At 40.2% G+C, this 20,219-nt stretch overlaps 1 protein-coding gene across 2 annotated transcripts in view; it reads right to left on the minus strand.

The window, feature by feature from the left end:
- The window catches only part of gpr158a (G protein-coupled receptor 158a), a 130,163-nt gene extending 112,506 nt beyond the window's left edge, over positions 1 to 17,657 (minus strand). For both annotated transcript variants that reach the window (XM_058403868.1, XM_058404627.1), the window contains exon 1: positions 16,495 to 17,657. In XM_058403868.1, coding sequence (XP_058259851.1) covers positions 16,495 to 17,258 — 764 coding nt within the window. In that variant the 5' untranslated portion in view covers positions 17,259 to 17,657. The remainder of the gene's footprint in view (positions 1 to 16,494) is intronic.
- Between the last annotated feature and the right edge of the window lie 2,562 nt (positions 17,658 to 20,219).

Consider the following 20,219-nt stretch of genomic DNA (forward strand, 5'->3'; position numbering starts at 1 on the left):
TTTTCTGTTAATAAAAGAAAAGAGAAGGTAAAAAAAGGCAGAAAACATCCATTCATTTCAACGATAAAACCCTGAGAGAGAAAAAGCATGGATGAGACAAAGAGCTTCTTCTGCCTCAGTGTTTTTAGCGTTTATTTTTTTCATTTCCAGCAATCTCTCGCTCGCAGTCTTTCCCTCTCTCGCACTCGTTCTGTTCATTACGACGTGAAGAGCATGCAGGTAGGATTGACATCAGTGTGTTCGTCCCACTCGCCTTAATTGAAGCTCTGCGTCTGTAGCTAATTTTAGATCCTGCGCTCGTCAAGCCACGGCCGCGCCGCCGCCGAGGCGCCCAAGGTCGCTCAGACCTGACGTCATATTGCGAGATCTCGCCGTGAGAAATAATTGCTGCCTTTCATGTAAGATGATTTCATGTTTGATATAGCTAGCTATGATGTAGATGTGACACTGGACTGTCATCTTTCACCTGGAGGAAATTAAATGAGATCCGGGAGACGTTTATGGCTTTATTTTAAAGTCTTCGGTGAGATTTTTTAAGACAGAGGAGGCAAGCACAGATGGCAGGTACAGGGTAGGATGTGGTAAATGGCTTCCTGCCATGGACTCCTGTTGTCAGGGGTCATTTAAGTACAGAATAAAACATGATGGGGCATGCTGTTACAGGAAAATTATTAATGACATGGAAGAACGATGAAGCGGCATTCACTGTGCACTTTTCCCATCCTAAAGTTAATTATTTTCCCGAAACTACACATCCGGAAGTGTTTTATTCCTTTTATACCGTTCTATTAGAAATGACACAAAACCGAAAACATCAGCGATTTGAAAAATAAATCCCAAAAGTCATTCAGAGCAGGTACCAAAGACCTCAGAAGCTTCAGACCAGGAAAAAACCTCCACAGACTTCATCAGTAGTTTTATGTAGTTCATTGTTTTGCTGCGATGAGGCTAAACCCCCGGCTCTGACCCTTATCAGGCGCTGTAGTGGAGGTCAGTAGGTGACAGATCTGACATATGCTGCAGCGATTATTTCTGTGATAATATCAGATAACAGAGGGAACGCAGGTTTGATGCTGGAGAGAGATGATCAGTTTTACTGACAGATTATCCTCTGGGATTATAATCTTATAATCTCATTTAAAGGGATGGAGCAGGGAGACACCCATGTGCTCACAGACAGGTGGCTGGTTCTTTATCAGTGATAAACAGAAATAGATAAAGATATTTTTAAAGCACAGAACAAGTTAAATATGTTTACATGGGATACATTTCAGAGGCCACATCTCCTTAACAAAGGACACACCTCCTTCACAGTGGCCACACCTTTTACTGGGACTGATATGCACAGAGGCCACACCTCAGTGAGACTGCCAAATATAGAGACTCTGCATTTTTTACTGTGACTGACAGGTACAAAGGCCACACCTCATTTACTGTGATTGACAGGTTCAAAGGCCACACCTCCTTTACTGTGACTGACAGGTACAAAGGCCACACCTCCTCTACTGTGATTGACAGGTACAAAGGCCACACCTCCTTTACTGTGATTGACAGGTACAAAGGCCACACCTCCGTCAGTAGGACTAAAGCACAGAGACCACGCCTGATAGTATCAGAGTATCGCCCGATATCCAAACCTGACATTTCACTTGGTACGATCTCAGAAGCAGAATGTTATGTAAAAAGACAGAACATTAGCATGCTTTAAGACAATCTCTGTCCTATTTCTGACCAGTGTCTCAGCCAAACCTGTCCTGACCTGTGTATGTAGTTTGTATTTATAGTGAGCTCAGTGTATCTACATCAGCAAACCTCACTATTCCAGAGCTCATTATAAGTCCTGGATAATAAAAGAAGAGCTTTGATGATGTTTTCGTTCCTCTTCGTCCGGTCTCTCAGTTAAAGCCAAAAGCATCATCAAAGAAGAAGTTTGGAAAAGCAATCAGGCACTTCACATTGTTTCAACTGAACATCATTAAAGCAGCCAGCGGAAACAAAGAGGAGGAAAAACAACAGTGATGCTCCATAAGCTCGGATACTGCAGACTGAGGGGGGGGGACAGAGAGAGAGGGAGAGAAAGAAAGGGTGGGGGGAGCGAGAGAGACAGAGAAGAGAGAAAGAGGGAGGGGGTGGCAGAGAGAGAGAGGAAGAGAAAGAGAGAGGGAGAGAGGGGGGAGCAGAGAGGGAGAGGAGGGGGTAAGCATGTAATGGTTGGGTGATGAGAGAGCAAGAGTGGAGATTAGAGTGAGAGAGGAGGAAAGAAAGAAAGGAAGAAAGAAAGAAAGAAAGAAAGAAAGAAAGAAAGAAAGAAAGAAAGAAAGAAAGAAAGAAAGAAAGAAAGAAAGAAAGAAAGAAAGAAATACAATGATTTGAAAACGAGGAATCAAAAAACAAAAGGAGAGAGACAGGACAAGAAAAAAAGAAGGAAAAAGGATGGAAGGAAGGAAGGAAGGAAGGAAGGATAGATGGATAGAAGAATGGATGGATGGATGGATGGATGGATGTGTATAGTGGTTGTGTGATAGGAAGTAAAACGCTGTGGCTGTGAGTCAGTAAAGTCGAGTGTGTGCTCTGGAGTGAAGCTGAAGCTGACGCGATCTCGGCGTCTCCGAGCCAGAGGTGCATTAGCTCTGTCAGTTTAATGTGTTTCCATTACGTCTCTCTCTCTCTCTCTCTTTCTCTCTCTCTCTCTCTCTCTCTCGGGGTGAATATGAGTGAATATGAGTTCGTTTCTGCTGTCCTGAGATTGACCAGAGGCCAGCACACCGTTTCAGCCTCACGTCATTCCTTCTTCATGTTGTTTAGAGACAGAATTTAAACTCAGTCCAGACGGAGAGACGCAGTCACACTGGAGGTGGATGGATTTCTCCCAGGAGACTGGATTTCTCCAGCGAGGTCAGGCAGGACTGTGTCCGAGTGTTCACGAGAGAGCCCTTTAAAATCTTCAGGACCTAAGACTTTTCCCGTCTGAACACACCGGATATGAAAAGAAACAAGAATCTCAGGGGAATGAATATGAATATAATCAGAATCAGTACACAGTGTTTATATTCAACATGTTATTGTCAGGTTTATGACATTGTTCACACGTTCACACACTCTGAAGAACTAAAAACAAAATGGCACATGAAAGCCAAACCATCCTTTATCATCCAGTTTCCAAGTCAAAACGTAATGTGTAGTGATTTCCTCCATGATGCTAAGCGCTAACTTCAATCCGTCATCGTGACTGAGGTCATTAAAATAATTAGCCTCAAAATACATCCAGAGAAATCTCAAGGCTGAATGCAAAGTAAGTGAAAAGTAAAGGAAGGAAGGAAGGAAGGAAGGAAATGGTGGTTGCTTAAAGAAAGAAGGAAGGAAGGAAGGAAGGAAGGAAGGAAGGAAGGAAGGAAGGAAGGAAGGAAGGAAATGATGGTTGTTTAAAGAGAGAAAGAAGGAAGGAATGAACGAAGGTAGGAAGGAAGGAAGGAAGAAAGGAAATGGTGCTTGTTTAAAGAGAGAAAGAAAGAAAGAAAGAAAGAAAGAAAGAAAGAAAGAAAGAAAGAAAGAAAGAAAGAAAGAAAGAAAGAAAGAAAGAAAGAAAGATTAGTGGCTACAACATTTGCCCTACACACTCAGGGTTGTGGGTTTGTTTCCTGTCTCTGCCTTGTGTGTGTGTATGTGTGTGTAGTCTGATTGTCCACAGTGGCATTGTGATGGATTTGAATGGAGTCCAGGTTGTCCCCTAGCGTGTACCCCGAGTCCAGGCTCCAGGCTGCATGTAAATTGGAGCTCTATCACCTCACAGACATGCGGCGGCCATCTTGTGTACACCCACACAGTAAGAAGACGTACGACTGAGAGCTTTCGGATGGCTGAAAGTGTAAGTGTCCTGCTATCCTACAGAGTTCAGCTCCAGTTCAAATCACACGCTGCTGATAGTAACACTAATCGCTCCCTGTAGACCCAACTAGCCGGGTCGGATCAGCAAAGTGCTGAGTGAGGTCCGATCTCCAGTTCTCTACGGTTTCTCATCACTCCAACCCCACAGCCTTCTCCCGCAAGATCTGACCCAGCTTTTTTCATTGTTTTGCTGGCTGAAATATCCCACTACGGCCAATTCAGCTAAATATAAGAAAATAGGCCAAGATAGAAATTTCCCAAATACCTCAAGTAGCTGAATGAGAAGGAATACAGTCCAGCTGCCTCAGAAATCGACTTTTATTACATCTATAGATTTATATTTATACCGTTTACAACAATCATATTCAACATCCAATAATAATAATAATAATAATAATAATAATAATAATAATTTATTTTAACAATATTTTTAAGTTTTACTTTATTTTTTTTAATATTATTATTTTTATTATTGTTCTGTTCTGTTGCTATTCTTTATATTTTTGTTGTAATATCTACTATTTAATAATAATAATAATAATAATAATAATAATAATAATAATAAATTAATTTAACAATATTTTTAAGCTTTACTTTATTACTTTATTTTTTTATTATTATTTTTTTTTTTATTAATGTTTTGTTGTTGTTGTTGCTATTCTTTGTGTTTCTGTTGTAATATCTACTATTTAATAGCTGAATAAAGTAGCTGAATGAGAAGGAATACAGTCCAGCTGCCTCAGAAATCGACTTTTATTACATCTATAGATTTATATTTATACCGTTTACAACAATCATATTCAACATCCAATAATAATAATAATAATAATAATAATAATAATAATAAAAATAAAAATAATAATAATAATAATGACATCATATGCCGTTAAATTTATTTAACCATTATTATTTTTATTTTTATTTATTTATTTTTTTTGTTTTACTGGATAGCTTGTGTTCCAGAGGCAGACAGAGAGCTACTCTCCTCCTCCATGTCCCATCCCGTTATGTCTTTCTGATTGCTTTGCCTGTACAGGTGTTATGGTTCCATCTCTCCACCATGTTATCGCACGGAATGATCCACGGCATCGATCGGCTCAGAAAACGCTGCATAATAGGAGTTGTCAAGATAGCAAAACGACTGTAATGGAAGCAATTAACTTTTCAACCGAGCGTCCGTCGCCACCGGCTGTTTCAGGAGTGAAATATCATCGCAGGTTATCTGCCAGGATAAGCCTCTTGGAACGCCGGAACGTTCAGACTCACAAGAATTAATGTGAAAATGTCAAGCGCTGCATTAGAAGGCTGTAATGAAGATGGCCCCCGGTCGCTGTTGTACATCTTTCATTATTTATTCATTGGTGTATTGACCGGCGTTATCAGGGAGGGGAGCTAGGAGCTCAGAGCCCAGGCTGGACGAAGCAGATTAAGGACGGCTTTGTTAATAAGGAAGTCTTCAGCAAGACCAGGCTGTGATGTTAACGACCACCGAGCTCGGATTAACCCATCACCAAAAAGGGGTAAAGTGGAATGATTTAACATGGATCCAGACCTAAACACTGAGGTTACACAGAACTGCATAAGGACATCAAATGAAACAAGCCTGAAACACATCTAACGTGAGCAGTTTTCACTGAGTTTCTCCTTATTTACGACAAATACAATGTAAAGGAAGTGAAAATTCGGATTTGTGTAAGATTCAAGCAGAAATTTCTGAAATAATAAAAATAAAACCCAGATAAATCCACAAATATGAGCTTGTATCATGTTTGTACTGGGAGTGCAGGGCTAGTTTATAAGGAAGTGTAATGCAGTTAGACGGTAACCTGCGCCACAGTCGCCAGGACCTGTGGGATTAATTAGTGTGTGTGGAGGAAGCAGTCGTATTGTTCCGTTGTTAGCCGGTGTGTTACGCTTACTCCCCGTGGAGAGCACAGAGTGAAGAGGAAGAACATTCAGCACAACATTACCACACTTTGTGTCTTATAATCTTCAGGACAAGTCCACGTTCCTGGAAACACACACAGAGGCTTAAAATCTTCACTATACTGTGTATCTCATCTGATGATACTACACTATACTGTGTATCTCGTCTGATGTCACTACACTATACTGTGGATCTCATCTGATGATACTACACTATACTGTGTATCTCATCTGTTGTCACTACACTATACTGTGTATCTCGTCTGATGTCACTACACTATACTGTGTATCTTGTCTGATGTCACTACACTATACTGTGTATCTCATCTGATGTCACTACACTATACTGTGTATCTTGTCTGATGTCACTACACTATACTGTGTATCTCATCTGATGTCACTACACTATACTGTGTATCTCATCTGATGTCACTACACTATACTGTGTATCTCGTCTGATGATACTACACTATACTGTGTATCTCATCTGATGTCACTACACTATACTGTGTATCTCGTCTGATGTCACTACACTATACTGTGTATCTCGTCTGATGTCACTACACTATACTGTGTATCTCGTCTGATGATACTACACTATACTGTGTATCTCATCTGATGTCACTACACTATACTGTGTATCTCGTCTGATGTCACTACACTATACTGTGTATCTCGTCTGATGTCACTACACTATACTGTGTATCTTGTCTGATGTCACTACACTATACTGTGTATCTTGTCTGATGTCACTACACTATACTGTGTATCTCGTCTGATGTCACTACACTATACTGTGTATCTCGTCTGATGATACTACACTATACTGTGTATCTCATCTGATGTCACTACACTATACTGTGTATCTCAACTGATGTCACTACACTATACTGTGTATCTTGTCTGATGTCACTACACTATACTGTGTATCTCATCTGATGATACTACACTATACTGTGTATCTCATCTGATGTCACTACACTATACTGTGTATCTCATCTGATGTCACTACACTATACTGTGTATCTTGTCTGATGTCACTACACTATACTGTGTATCTCATCTGATGTCACTACACTATACTGTGTATCTCATCTGATGATACTACACTATACTGTGTATCTCATCTGATGATACTACACTATACTGTGTATCTCATCTGATGTCACTACACTATACTGTGTATCTCGTCTGATGTCACTACACTATACTGTGTATCTCGTCTGATGTTACTACACTATACTGTGTATCTCGTCTGATGATACTACACTATACTGTGTATCTCGTCTGATGTCACTACACTATACTGTGTATCTTGTCTGATGTCACTACACTATACTGTGTATCTCATCTGATGATACTACACTATACTGTGTATCTTGTCTGATGATACTACACTATACTGTGTATCTCATCTGATGATACTACACTATACTGTGTATCTCGTCTGATGTTACTACACTATACTGTGTATCTCATCTGATGATACTACACTATACTGTGTATCTCATCTGATGTCACTACACTATACTGTGTATCTCGTCTGATGTCACTACACTATACTGTGTATCTCGTCTGATGTTACTACACTATACTGTGTATCTCGTCTGATGATACTACACTATACTGTGTATCTCGTCTGATGTTACTACACTATACTGTGTATCTCGTCTGATGATACTACACTATACTGTGTATCTCATCTGATGTCACTACACTATACTGTGTATCTCATCTGATGTCACTACACTATACTGTGTATCTCGTCTGATGTTACTACACTATACTGTGTATCTCGTCTGATGTTACTACACTATACTGTGTATCTCGTCTGATGATACTACACTATACTGTGTATCTCATCTGATGTCACTACACTATACTGTGTATCTCATCTGATGTCACTACACTATACTGTGTATCTCATCTGATGTTACTACACTATACTGTGTATCTCATCTGATGATACTACACTATACTGTGTATCTCATCTGATGTCACTACACTATACTGTGTATCTCGTCTGATGTCACTACACTATACTGTGTATCTCGTCTGATGATACTACACTATACTGTGTATCTCATCTGATGTCACTACACTATACTGTGTATCTCATCTGATGTCACTACACTATACTGTGTATCTCGTCTGATGTCACTACACTATACTGTGTATCTCGTCTGATGTCACTACACTATACTGTGTATCTCGTCTGATGTTACTACACTATACTGTGTATCTCATCTGATGTCACTACACTATACTGTGTATCTCATCTGATGTTACTACACTATACTGTGTATCTCATCTGATGATACTACACTATACTGTGTATCTCATCTGATGTCACTACACTATACTGTGTATCTCGTCTGATGTCACTACACTATACTGTGTATCTCGTCTGATGATACTACACTATACTGTGTATCTCATCTGATGATACTACACTATACTGTGTATCTCATCTGATGTCACTACACTATACTGTGTATCTCGTCTGATGTCACTACACTATACTGTGTATCTCGTCTGATGTTACTACACTATACTGTGTATCTCGTCTGATGTTACTACACTATACTGTGTATCTCATCTGATGTCACTACACTATACTGTGTATCTCATCTGATGTCACTACACTATACTGTGTATCTCATCTGATGTTACTACACTATACTGTGTATCTCATCTGATGATACTACACTATACTGTGTATCTCATCTGATGTTACTACACTATACTGTGTATCTCGTCTGATGTTACTACACTATACTGTGTATCTCATCTGATGATACTACACTATACTGTGTATCTCATCTGATGTCACTACACTATACTGTGTATCTTGTCTGATGTCACTACACTATACTGTGTATCTCATCTGATGATACTACACTATACTGTGTATCTCATCTGATGATACTACACTATACTGTGTATCTCATCTGATGATACTACACTATACTGTGTATCTCATCTGATGATACTACACTATACTGTGTATCTCATCTGATGATACTACACTATACTGTGTATCTTGTCTGATGATACTACACTATACTGTGTATCTCATCTGATGATACTACACTATACTGTGTATCTCGTCTGATGTTACTACACTATACTGTGTATCTCATCTGATGATACTACACTATACTGTGTATCTCATCTGATGTCACTACACTATACTGTGTATCTCGTCTGATGTCACTACACTATACTGTGTATCTCGTCTGATGTTACTACACTATACTGTGTATCTCGTCTGATGATACTACACTATACTGTGTATCTCGTCTGATGTTACTACACTATACTGTGTATCTCATCTGATGATACTACACTATACTGTGTATCTCATCTGATGTCACTACACTATACTGTGTATCTCGTCTGATGTCACTACACTATACTGTGTATCTCGTCTGATGTTACTACACTATACTGTGTATCTCGTCTGATGTTACTACACTATACTGTGTATCTCATCTGATGATACTACACTATACTGTGTATCTCATCTGATGTCACTACACTATACTGTGTATCTCATCTGATGTCACTACACTATACTGTGTATCTCATCTGATGTTACTACACTATACTGTGTATCTCATCTGATGATACTACACTATACTGTGTATCTCATCTGATGTCACTACACTATACTGTGTATCTCGTCTGATGTCACTACACTATACTGTGTATCTCGTCTGATGATACTACACTATACTGTGTATCTCATCTGATGATACTACACTATACTGTGTATCTCATCTGATGTCACTACACTATACTGTGTATCTCGTCTGATGTCACTACACTATACTGTGTATCTCGTCTGATGTCACTACACTATACTGTGTATCTCGTCTGATGTCACTACACTATACTGTGTATCTCATCTGATGTCACTACACTATACTGTGTATCTCATCTGATGTCACTACACTATACTGTGTATCTCATCTGATGTCACTACACTATACTATGTATCTCATCTGATGATACTACACTATACTGTGTATCTCGTCTGATGTCACTACACTATACTGTGTATCTTGTCTGATGTCACTACACTATACTGTGTATCTCATCTGATGATACTACACTATACTGTGTATCTCATCTGATGTCACTACACTATACTGTGTATCTTGTCTGATGTCACTACACTATACTGTGTATCTCATCTGATGATACTACACTATACTGTGTATCTCATCTGATGATACTACACTATACTGTGTATCTCATCTGATGATACTACACTATACTGTGTATCTCATCTGATGTCACTACACTATACTGTGTATCTCATCTGATGTCACTACACTATACTGTGTATCTTGTCTGATGTCACTACACTATACTGTGTATCTCATCTGATGTCACTACACTATACTGTGTATCTCATCTGATGATACTACACTATACTGTGTATCTCATCTGATGATACTACACTATACTGTGTATCTCATCTGATGTCACTACACTATACTGTGTATCTCATCTGATGTCACTACACTATACTGTGTATCTCGTCTGATGTCACTACACTATACTGTGTATCTCATCTGATGTCACTACACTATACTGTGTATCTCATCTGATGATACTACACTATACTGTGTATCTCATCTGATGATACTACACTATACTGTGTATCTCATCTGATGTCACTACACTATACTGTGTATCTCGTCTGATGTCACTACACTATACTGTGTATCTCGTCTGATGTTACTACACTATACTGTGTATCTCGTCTGATGATACTACACTATACTGTGTATCTCGTCTGATGTCACTACACTATACTGTGTATCTCATCTGATGATACTACACTATACTGTGTATCTCGTCTGATGTTACTACACTATACTGTGTATCTCGTCTGATGTCACTACACTATACTGTGTATCTCATCTGATGATACTACACTATACTGTGTATCTCATCTGATGATACTACACTATACTGTGTATCTCGTCTGATGTTACTACACTATACTGTGTATCTCATCTGATGATACTACACTATACTGTGTATCTCATCTGATGTCACTACACTATACTGTGTATCTCATCTGATGTCACTACACTATACTGTGTATCTCATCTGATGTTACTACACTATACTGTGTATCTCATCTGATGATACTACACTATACTGTGTATCTCATCTGATGTCACTACACTATACTGTGTATCTCGTCTGATGTCACTACACTATACTGTGTATCTCGTCTGATGATACTACACTATACTGTGTATCTCATCTGATGATACTACACTATACTGTGTATCTCATCTGATGTCACTACACTATACTGTGTATCTCGTCTGATGTCACTACACTATACTGTGTATCTCGTCTGATGTTACTACACTATACTGTGTATCTCGTCTGATGTTACTACACTATACTGTGTATCTCATCTGATGTCACTACACTATACTGTGTATCTCATCTGATGTCACTACACTATACTGTGTATCTCATCTGATGTTACTACACTATACTGTGTATCTCATCTGATGATACTACACTATACTGTGTATCTCATCTGATGTCACTACACTATACTGTGTATCTCGTCTGATGTTACTACACTATACTGTGTATCTCATCTGATGATACTACACTATACTGTGTATCTCATCTGATGTCACTACACTATACTGTGTATCTCGTCTGATGATACTACACTATACTGTGTATCTCATCTGATGATACTACACTATACTGTGTATCTCATCTGATGTCACTACACTATACTGTGTATCTCGTCTGATGTCACTACACTATACTGTGTATCTCGTCTGATGTTACTACACTATACTGTGTATCTCGTCTGATGTTACTACACTATACTGTGTATCTCATCTGATGTCACTACACTATACTGTGTATCTCATCTGATGTCACTACACTATACTGTGTATCTCATCTGATGTTACTACACTATACTGTGTATCTCATCTGATGATACTACACTATACTGTGTATCTCATCTGATGTCACTACACTATACTGTGTATCTCGTCTGATGTCACTACACTATACTGTGTATCTCGTCTGATGATACTACACTATACTGTGTATCTCATCTGATGATACTACACTATACTGTGTATCTCATCTGATGTCACTACACTATACTGTGTATCTCGTCTGATGTCACTACACTATACTGTGTATCTCGTCTGATGTTACTACACTATACTGTGTATCTCGTCTGATGTTACTACACTATACTGTGTATCTCATCTGATGATACTACACTATACTGTGTATCTCATCTGATGTCACTACACTATACTGTGTATCTCGTCTGATGTCACTACACTATACTGTGTATCTCGTCTGATGTTACTACACTATACTGTGTATCTCATCTGATGATACTACACTATACTGTGTATCTCATCTGATGTCACTACACTATACTGTGTATCTTGTCTGATGTCACTACACTATACTGTGTATCTCATCTGATGATACTACACTATACTGTGTATCTCATCTGATGATACTACACTATACTGTGTATCTCATCTGATGATACTACACTATACTGTGTATCTCATCTGATGTCACTACACTATACTGTGTATCTCGTCTGATGTCACTACACTATACTGTGTATCTCGTCTGATGTTACTACACTATACTGTGTATCTCATCTGATGATACTACACTATACTGTGTATCTTGTCTGATGTCACTACACTATACTGTGTATCTCGTCTGATGTTACTACACTATACTGTGTATCTCATCTGATGATACTACACTATACTGTGTATCTCATCTGATGTCACTACATTATACTGTGTATCTTGTCTGATGTCACTACACTATACTGTGTATCTCATCTGATGATACTACACTATACTGTGTATCTCATCTGATGATACTACACTATACTGTGTATCTCATCTGATGATACTACACTATACTGTGTATCTCATCTGATGTCACTACACTATACTGTGTATCTCGTCTGATGTCACTACACTATACTGTGTATCTCGTCTGATGTCACTACACTATACTGTGTATCTCATCTGATGATACTACACTATACTGTGTATCTTGTCTGATGTCACTACACTATACTATGTATCTCATCTGATGTCACTACACTATACTATGTATCTCATCTGATGTCACTACACTATACTGTGTATCTCATCTGATGTCACTACACTATACTGTGTATCTCGTCTGATGTCACTACACTATACTATGTATCTCATCTGATGTCACTACACTATACTGTGTATCTCATCTGATGTCACTACACTATACTGTGTATCTTGTCTGATGTCACTACACTATACTGTGTATCTCATCTGATGTCACTACACTATACTGTGTATCTCGTCTGATGTCACTACACTATACTATGTATCTCATCTGATGTCACTACACTATACTGTGTATCTCATCTGATGTCACTACACTATACTGTGTATCTTGTCTGATGTCACTACACTATACTGTGTATCTCATCTGATGTCACTACACTATACTGTGTATCTTGTCTGATGTCACTACACTATACTGTGTATCTTGTCTGATGTCACTACACTATACTGTGTATCTTGTCTGATGTCACTACACTATACTGTGTATCTCATCTGATGTCACTACACTATACTGTGTATCTCGTCTGATGTCACTACACTATACTGTGTATCTCGTCTGATGTCACTACACTATACTGTGTATCTCGTCTGATGTCACTACACTATACTGTGTATCTCGTCTGATGTCACTACACTATACTGTGTATCTCGTCTGATGTCACTACACTATACTGTGTATCTTGTCTGATGTCACTACACTATACTGTGTATCTCGTCTGATGTCACTACACTATACTGTGTATCTTGTCTGATGTCACTACACTATACTGTGTATCTCGTCTGATGTCACTACACTATACTGTGTATCTTGTCTGATGTCACTACACTATACTGTGTATCTCGTCTGATGTCACTACACTATACTGTGTATCTCATCTGATGATACTACACTATACTGTGTATCTCATCTGATGTCACTACACTATACTGTGTATCTCATCTGATGTCACTACACTATACTGTGTATCTCGTCTGATGATACTACACTATACTGTGTATCTCATCTGATGTCACTACACTATACTGTGTATCTTGTCTGATGTCACTACACTATACTGTGTATCTCGTCTGATGTCACTACACTATACTGTGTATCTTGTCTGATGTCACTACACTATACTGTGTATCTCATCTGATGTCACTACACTATACTGTGTATCTTGTCTGATGTCACTACACTATACTGTGTATCTCATCTGATGTCACTACACTATACTGTGTATCTTGTCTGATGTCACTACACTATACTGTGTATCTTGTCTGATGTCAAATCTTTCTCCAGAATCTTTCATTTTAGCCATAAAAAATTATTTGGAATGCTAGTTGCTCTGCCCACTGATAAACGTTATCACTATGGCAACCAGTAGTAGGATAGAAATGCCTCCTGTAGTTATACAGATACCGAAGACTCGCAGAGATAAAACTCACTGTACGTGTGAACAAAGCTTAACAGTCAGAGTTTAGGCTTGATATATAAGTCTTCTCTGTTTTTTCCTTTTGTATTATTTTTTGTTGTTTTCTTATTCTTTCTGAACCGGAGACAGGGTCATGGGCGGTCAAGGCTCATTGATGCACGTGGGGAGCGAAGGCTGGCCCGTGTGATCCGATCCAACAGACGAGCTACTGTTGCTCAAACTGCTGATGAAGTTAATGCTAGTTCTGATAGAAAGGGGTCAGAATACACAGTGCAGGACGGGTCAGGGCTGTTCTGGCAGCAAATATACTATAAAATGATAAACTGTCATGCTTTAATTCATAAAACAATAAAATGTTGGTCAACTGCTGTCATATAAAAGGAATAAAACACTTTTAGAGGCCCTAGAATCCTCTTAAATAAAGACTAACATTAAATTCTCATAATAAATTAAATAAATAAGATGTAAATACTACTAATACGTGTTTAGTAATATCAATTTATTTATTTATTTTTAGGAAATGTTTTTTTGAAATTTGTTGTTGGTTTTTAGAAATTAATCAAACTATTCTTCTTCTTCTTCTTATTATTATTATTATTATTATTATTATTATTATTATTATTGATAGAAATGTTTTCCTGTTTTAAGGAGAACAACTAGTTTTATTTTCTGGAAAATGTTTCCTTTTTAAATAGATGCTTAATGCAAATTGTTGAGGAGATTTAACTTTAATTCCTACAAGCCCATTTCAGTGACAATCAGTTTTGAATCATATTACTGATATTTATGCTACAAAACCATCTAATATTTCCACATCAATCTTTCCAGCAGTGTGTGTAGTGAGCCGAGCCAGAATTCCCAGAAAATTCCCCTCTCCCTGGCATTTTATGAACCGAACGGGTGTTCGGCGTGATCTCCACAAGCCGAGGCTGTACACAGTGAGGTCATGTGTGCAGGAATTAATTAGCCGATGCCGGTGGGTTCCTCACGCTGCTTCAGCTGCACATCTGCAGCTATTTTTAGAAACATCCTCCACATCCTCAGATAAACAGCAGAAAGACGGATGAGCCGATATGTGTATCAACACACGCAGTTAAAAAGACATCATGCCATTTCAACCTACGTGTTCACCTCTCACTGGAATTCACACAGAATATAAAGCCGTTCTCTTTCTTTCTCAGTTCCTGGAAGCCTGCTGAGATCTCAGGTCTGTTTTTATTACGCCTCTCGCCTCTCACGCAGCACTCGTAAATACGGCAAGGTTAGGAGGGGTTTTTCTTGGACAGGCTTTGCACAATCGAATACCTTTGAGGTCAAGTCGATCCCATCGCTTTGTTAATTATCAAACAGACTAAATCTCTAATCTCTCTCCTGGAGGAAAGAAAGTCCAGATCATTTGTCTTCTTAAATCCAGCGACAGAAAAAAAGGAACGAGAAAACACACCCTGAATGACTTGCATATTAATCTTCATAAGTAACTAATGATCTTCAATAGCATCCAAGACTCATTAAACATCTTTTTTTCCCATAATGCATTTCAATGACTACCTGATGATAGTGGTGTAGAAGGATATAGCCCTCGCATTCTTAAAGCCAGTGATGCAGCAGCGCTTTAGTCATCATGAGGTCAGACCTGCTCTCTCACTTCCTCAAGTGTACACTCCGCTCAAACAATCATACTAATAGTGCATTCTGCAGTGCATTCTGGGACTTTGAGTCCAGGGTACTCTCTGCTACTTACGCGCTTGATGTGTTATTAATATGTCAGAGAAAATGCATGAGGAAAGTTTGGAGCTAACAGAGAAAGCTGACTGTTTTTTTTTCTCCTAACTGCGCGAGTTCCCCTGTGACGTCAGAGCAACACAAGGAAGCCAACAAAAATGACCCATAATCAGAGATATTTTAACAGAAATGTTATATATAATATAAAGTTTTCCTTAGGCTAGTAATTTCATGTAGTTATAACGCAGACAAAAGATGTTCTGCATGCAGAATGTGAAGACTCATCAGTTACCTGCCTCAGGTGTGTTATGAGGTTTTGTGAGCATGCGCAGTGATGCAGGAACGAATTTTAAAACGTGCAATGACATCACGTGACTCCTCACCTGAAGTCAGGCGACAGGTTCGGCTTCAGCCCGTGAAAGCCGGTGGACAAGGTCAGGAGCCACCGCGGGACATAACTCCCGGCCTCGCACTCCAGGAACGGTGCGGACCACTTCACGTGTGTGCTCTCAGCCACGTGACCCTCCTCCCCGTGTCGCGTCTCGCGTCTGTGCGCGTGATACCACTCCGTGTCGGCGGTCTCGTTTCGGAACAAGTCGCGGGCCGACGAGGACAGGTCCTGCAGCACGATGTCTCCGCCGCGGCGCGTGGCCTGGAGGAAGACGCGCGGCGGGTGACCGGACGAGGAGGAGGAGGAGGAGGAGTGGGACGCCGCGGCGTCGAACACGACGGCGGCGCGGTGGATCCTGGCGTCGCCGTCCACAACGCTACGCACTAGCGCGCGGCACCACTCCAGGTCGCGCACGAGGTTCCGCTCCCGGTCCCGTTCTCTCAGCAGAGCCCGGAGGAAGCTGGCGGCGTGCGTGAGAGCGTGCAGCGCGGGGCGGGCGGCGGGGTGCTGGTGCACGCGCGTGCCGGCCCGCAACGCATTCAGCTCGTACCTCCCGGTGCAGTTGGCGCGCTCGAGCGCGGACGGGTCGCCCGTGTGCAGAAACGCGGCCACGACCCTCGGCAGTTGCTGATGCTGATGTTGAGGCTGATGCTGATGAAGCTGATGATGCTCGTCCGTTCTCGGTGCCAGTGCCGAGCAGTGCGCGCCCACAACGAAGCCCACCTGCAGCAGCAGCGACAGTCTGATCACCGCCATATCCTTTAAACCTGTGCGAGCTTCACCGTCTGAGTTTCACCGATCTCTATTCACCCTTCACAGCATCCTCTGTTTTTCGTGCACCTGTAGAGGCTTTACTCCTACCTGACTCCTGCTTCCTGTGTTGTTGTTGTTGTTGTCTTCTTTCCTTAACACACCGTTACATTTGTCTCGTTGCTATGTAATGTTGTGTGATGTTTTAGAACAAGATCCTCGCGCTTCGTCGCTTTGTTTAGATCAGATTTCCTCCGATTCCGGTCAATAGATCCAATCCATGCAGGCGTCGAAATGGATTTCTTTCCTCTGCTCTGTGGAAAATATAGAAATAATTCAGTTTTCTGGCTCGGTATCCTCGCAAACACACTCCGCCCTCCTCCGAGCAGCGCTTCAGTTAAAGCACTGAAAACGGCAGTACACACCGTTGGTTGAATAAGCCCCGCCCCCGACGTTATCTGATTGGCTAATGCAGCAGCTCCCTGTTTGATTCCTGTGTGGATAATTCACCTGTCAATTATTTCAGTCCGGCACGCGCAAGGCGCTGTCCAGCGGCGGAGGGTGCTGAACTCAACGTGTTAAAAATAAATAAAGGAGCTAATAAATAAATAAATAAATAAATAAATAGCACACTGTATAGGTGTGCCAATACATTGTTCAAATTACCGACTGCAGAACGTATTGGCACCCGTCTACCCCATCCATGTCTTCATTATACACTCATCACATGTCCATGAAGATAAACACTGAAGATAAACTTGAACAAAACCATAAACTAAACACACTTGGGTTCACAAACTAAGCGTTAACATTTGTAATACGTTATTAAAATAAAAACGATGTTAACTGTAAAATCAATTTAATTACAGTCCTCTCAAAAACAAATTGACAGTCAAGGCCAATTTTTTTTAATCAAAAGCCGAGACTAAACATGAGACAATAGATAACACTTCTAATCTGTTTACCAGATCTAAAATCAGGAAAAGAAAGCTGATCTGATCTGTTGTTACATATCTTTTAAAGGCAAACCCTTCAGCATATAGCAAAAACAAAAATATTAACCTCGCTGTTCCAATACTTTTGGAGGAGACTAAATAGATTAATTTAATCAGATCTTCAAAATCTCTGAGAGAGAGAGGAAAAAAAATTTAAATTTTGTATCATCTATTACAAGAAGCCAACTTCTGCTATATTTTCTTCTTGATTAGCACAGGTTTTGGTCAGCAGCTATTATTAGCTATTATAAACTTAACTCTTTCTGAATGTTTAAGCCTGAATGTTTTTTTTTTTGTCAAGCTCCCCAGTGGTGGTTAAGATGAAAGCAGACACTTAAAGCTTTAAGAATTAGTATTAATATTGTTGCTTTACCTAGACTACTAGGGGCAAAATAGTAATGAAAAAAATTCCAAAAAAATAAAAAATAAATAAGGTAAGGTTAAGGTAAGATGGAGCTGGTCCATTCTTGGCTTTGTGGGCAAGTGTCAGTGTTTTGAATCTGATGCAGCTACAGGAAGCCAGTGTAGGGAATGCAGCAGTGGGGTGGTGTGGGAGAACTTAGGCAGGTTGAAAACAAGTCACTCAGCTGCATTTTGAATCATTTGCAGTGGAAGAATTGCGTTCAGAGGTAGACCTGACAGTAGAGAGCTGCAGTAGTCCAGTCTCGAAATGACCAGAGACTGAACAAGCAGCTGAGCAGCCTGTGTGGATAGAAATGATGTTGTACAGAAGAAACCCACATGAGCGTGTGACATGGGAGGAAAAGGACAGCTGATTGTCCATGGTTACCCCAAGGTTGCGAGCAGTGGCCGAAGGGGAGATCATGGAGTTGTTCAGAGATAATGGAAGATCCTGGGCTGGGGATGAATCACCTGGAATGACCAGCAGTTCAGTTTTGCTGGGATTAAATTTCATCTAATGAGCAATCATCCACGATGAAATGTCTGCCAGACATGCTGAGATCCGAGCAGAAGCCGTGGTATCTGAGGGAGGGAAGGAGAAGATAAGTTGGGTGTCATCAGCATAGCAGTGGTAAGAGAACCCATGTAAGGATTTAACTTTGCCAAGAGAGTGCGTATAGAGGGAGAAAAGGAGAGGACCAAGTTCTGAGCCTTGAGGGACACCAGTAGTGGAGCAGATGTCAATCCCTTCCATGTTACCTGATATGAGCGACCATCTAGGTAGGAAGCAAACCATTCCCATGCTGTTCCACAAATTCCAAGACTCCTGAGGGTGGACAAGAGAGTCTTGTGGTTAACTGTGTCAAATGCTGCAGAAAGGTCAAGGAGGATGAGGACCGATGACAGCTTGGCTGATCTAGCAGCATATAGTTTCTCAGGGACCACCAAAAGGGCAGTCTCTGTGGGATGTGCTGCTTTAATTTGATCATGGAGGTTGTTCTGCAAAAGATAGACAGGCAGCTGATTATAAACAATGCTTTCAAGTATTTTAGAAAGAAAAGAGAGAAGTGATACCGGTCTGTAGTTGCTGATGTCAGAGCAGGTTTATTCAGTATGGGGATAACCCTTGCTTTCTTGAAGGCAGTTGGTACATGACCAGATGTTATGGATTCATTGATGACTGTGGTGATGAAGGGCAGGAGGTCAAGCGAGATGGTCTGGAGCATAGTGAAAGGGATTGGGTCCAGTGGATCCGGTCTTAAGATTTTAATCTTGCTTAAAATTCTTAGATTTCTTTATATATTTTTTTTATTTTTGTTCAAGGACACGAAGGCAAATTCCTTGTTGGTTTAAATCCTACAGTACTGAGTAATAAAGCTGCTTCTGACTCTGAGAATGTTAATCATGATACAGAGAAGTGTATAAAGATGAGGAATATTATCCAGTTTATTCCAGCTTTCAGTCATTAAAACATAAGAAGGCTGTAGGTGTGATGAAGCTGCCTGATCAGGGTGTGTAGAGGTTGTTTGTCGTCGCTAACAGCTGCAGTGCAAAGCCACTCTGAAGTTGT

Source organism: Hemibagrus wyckioides, linkage group LG01, assembly GCF_019097595.1.
Source record: "Hemibagrus wyckioides isolate EC202008001 linkage group LG01, SWU_Hwy_1.0, whole genome shotgun sequence".
Lineage (NCBI taxonomy): Eukaryota > Metazoa > Chordata > Actinopteri > Siluriformes > Bagridae > Hemibagrus > Hemibagrus wyckioides.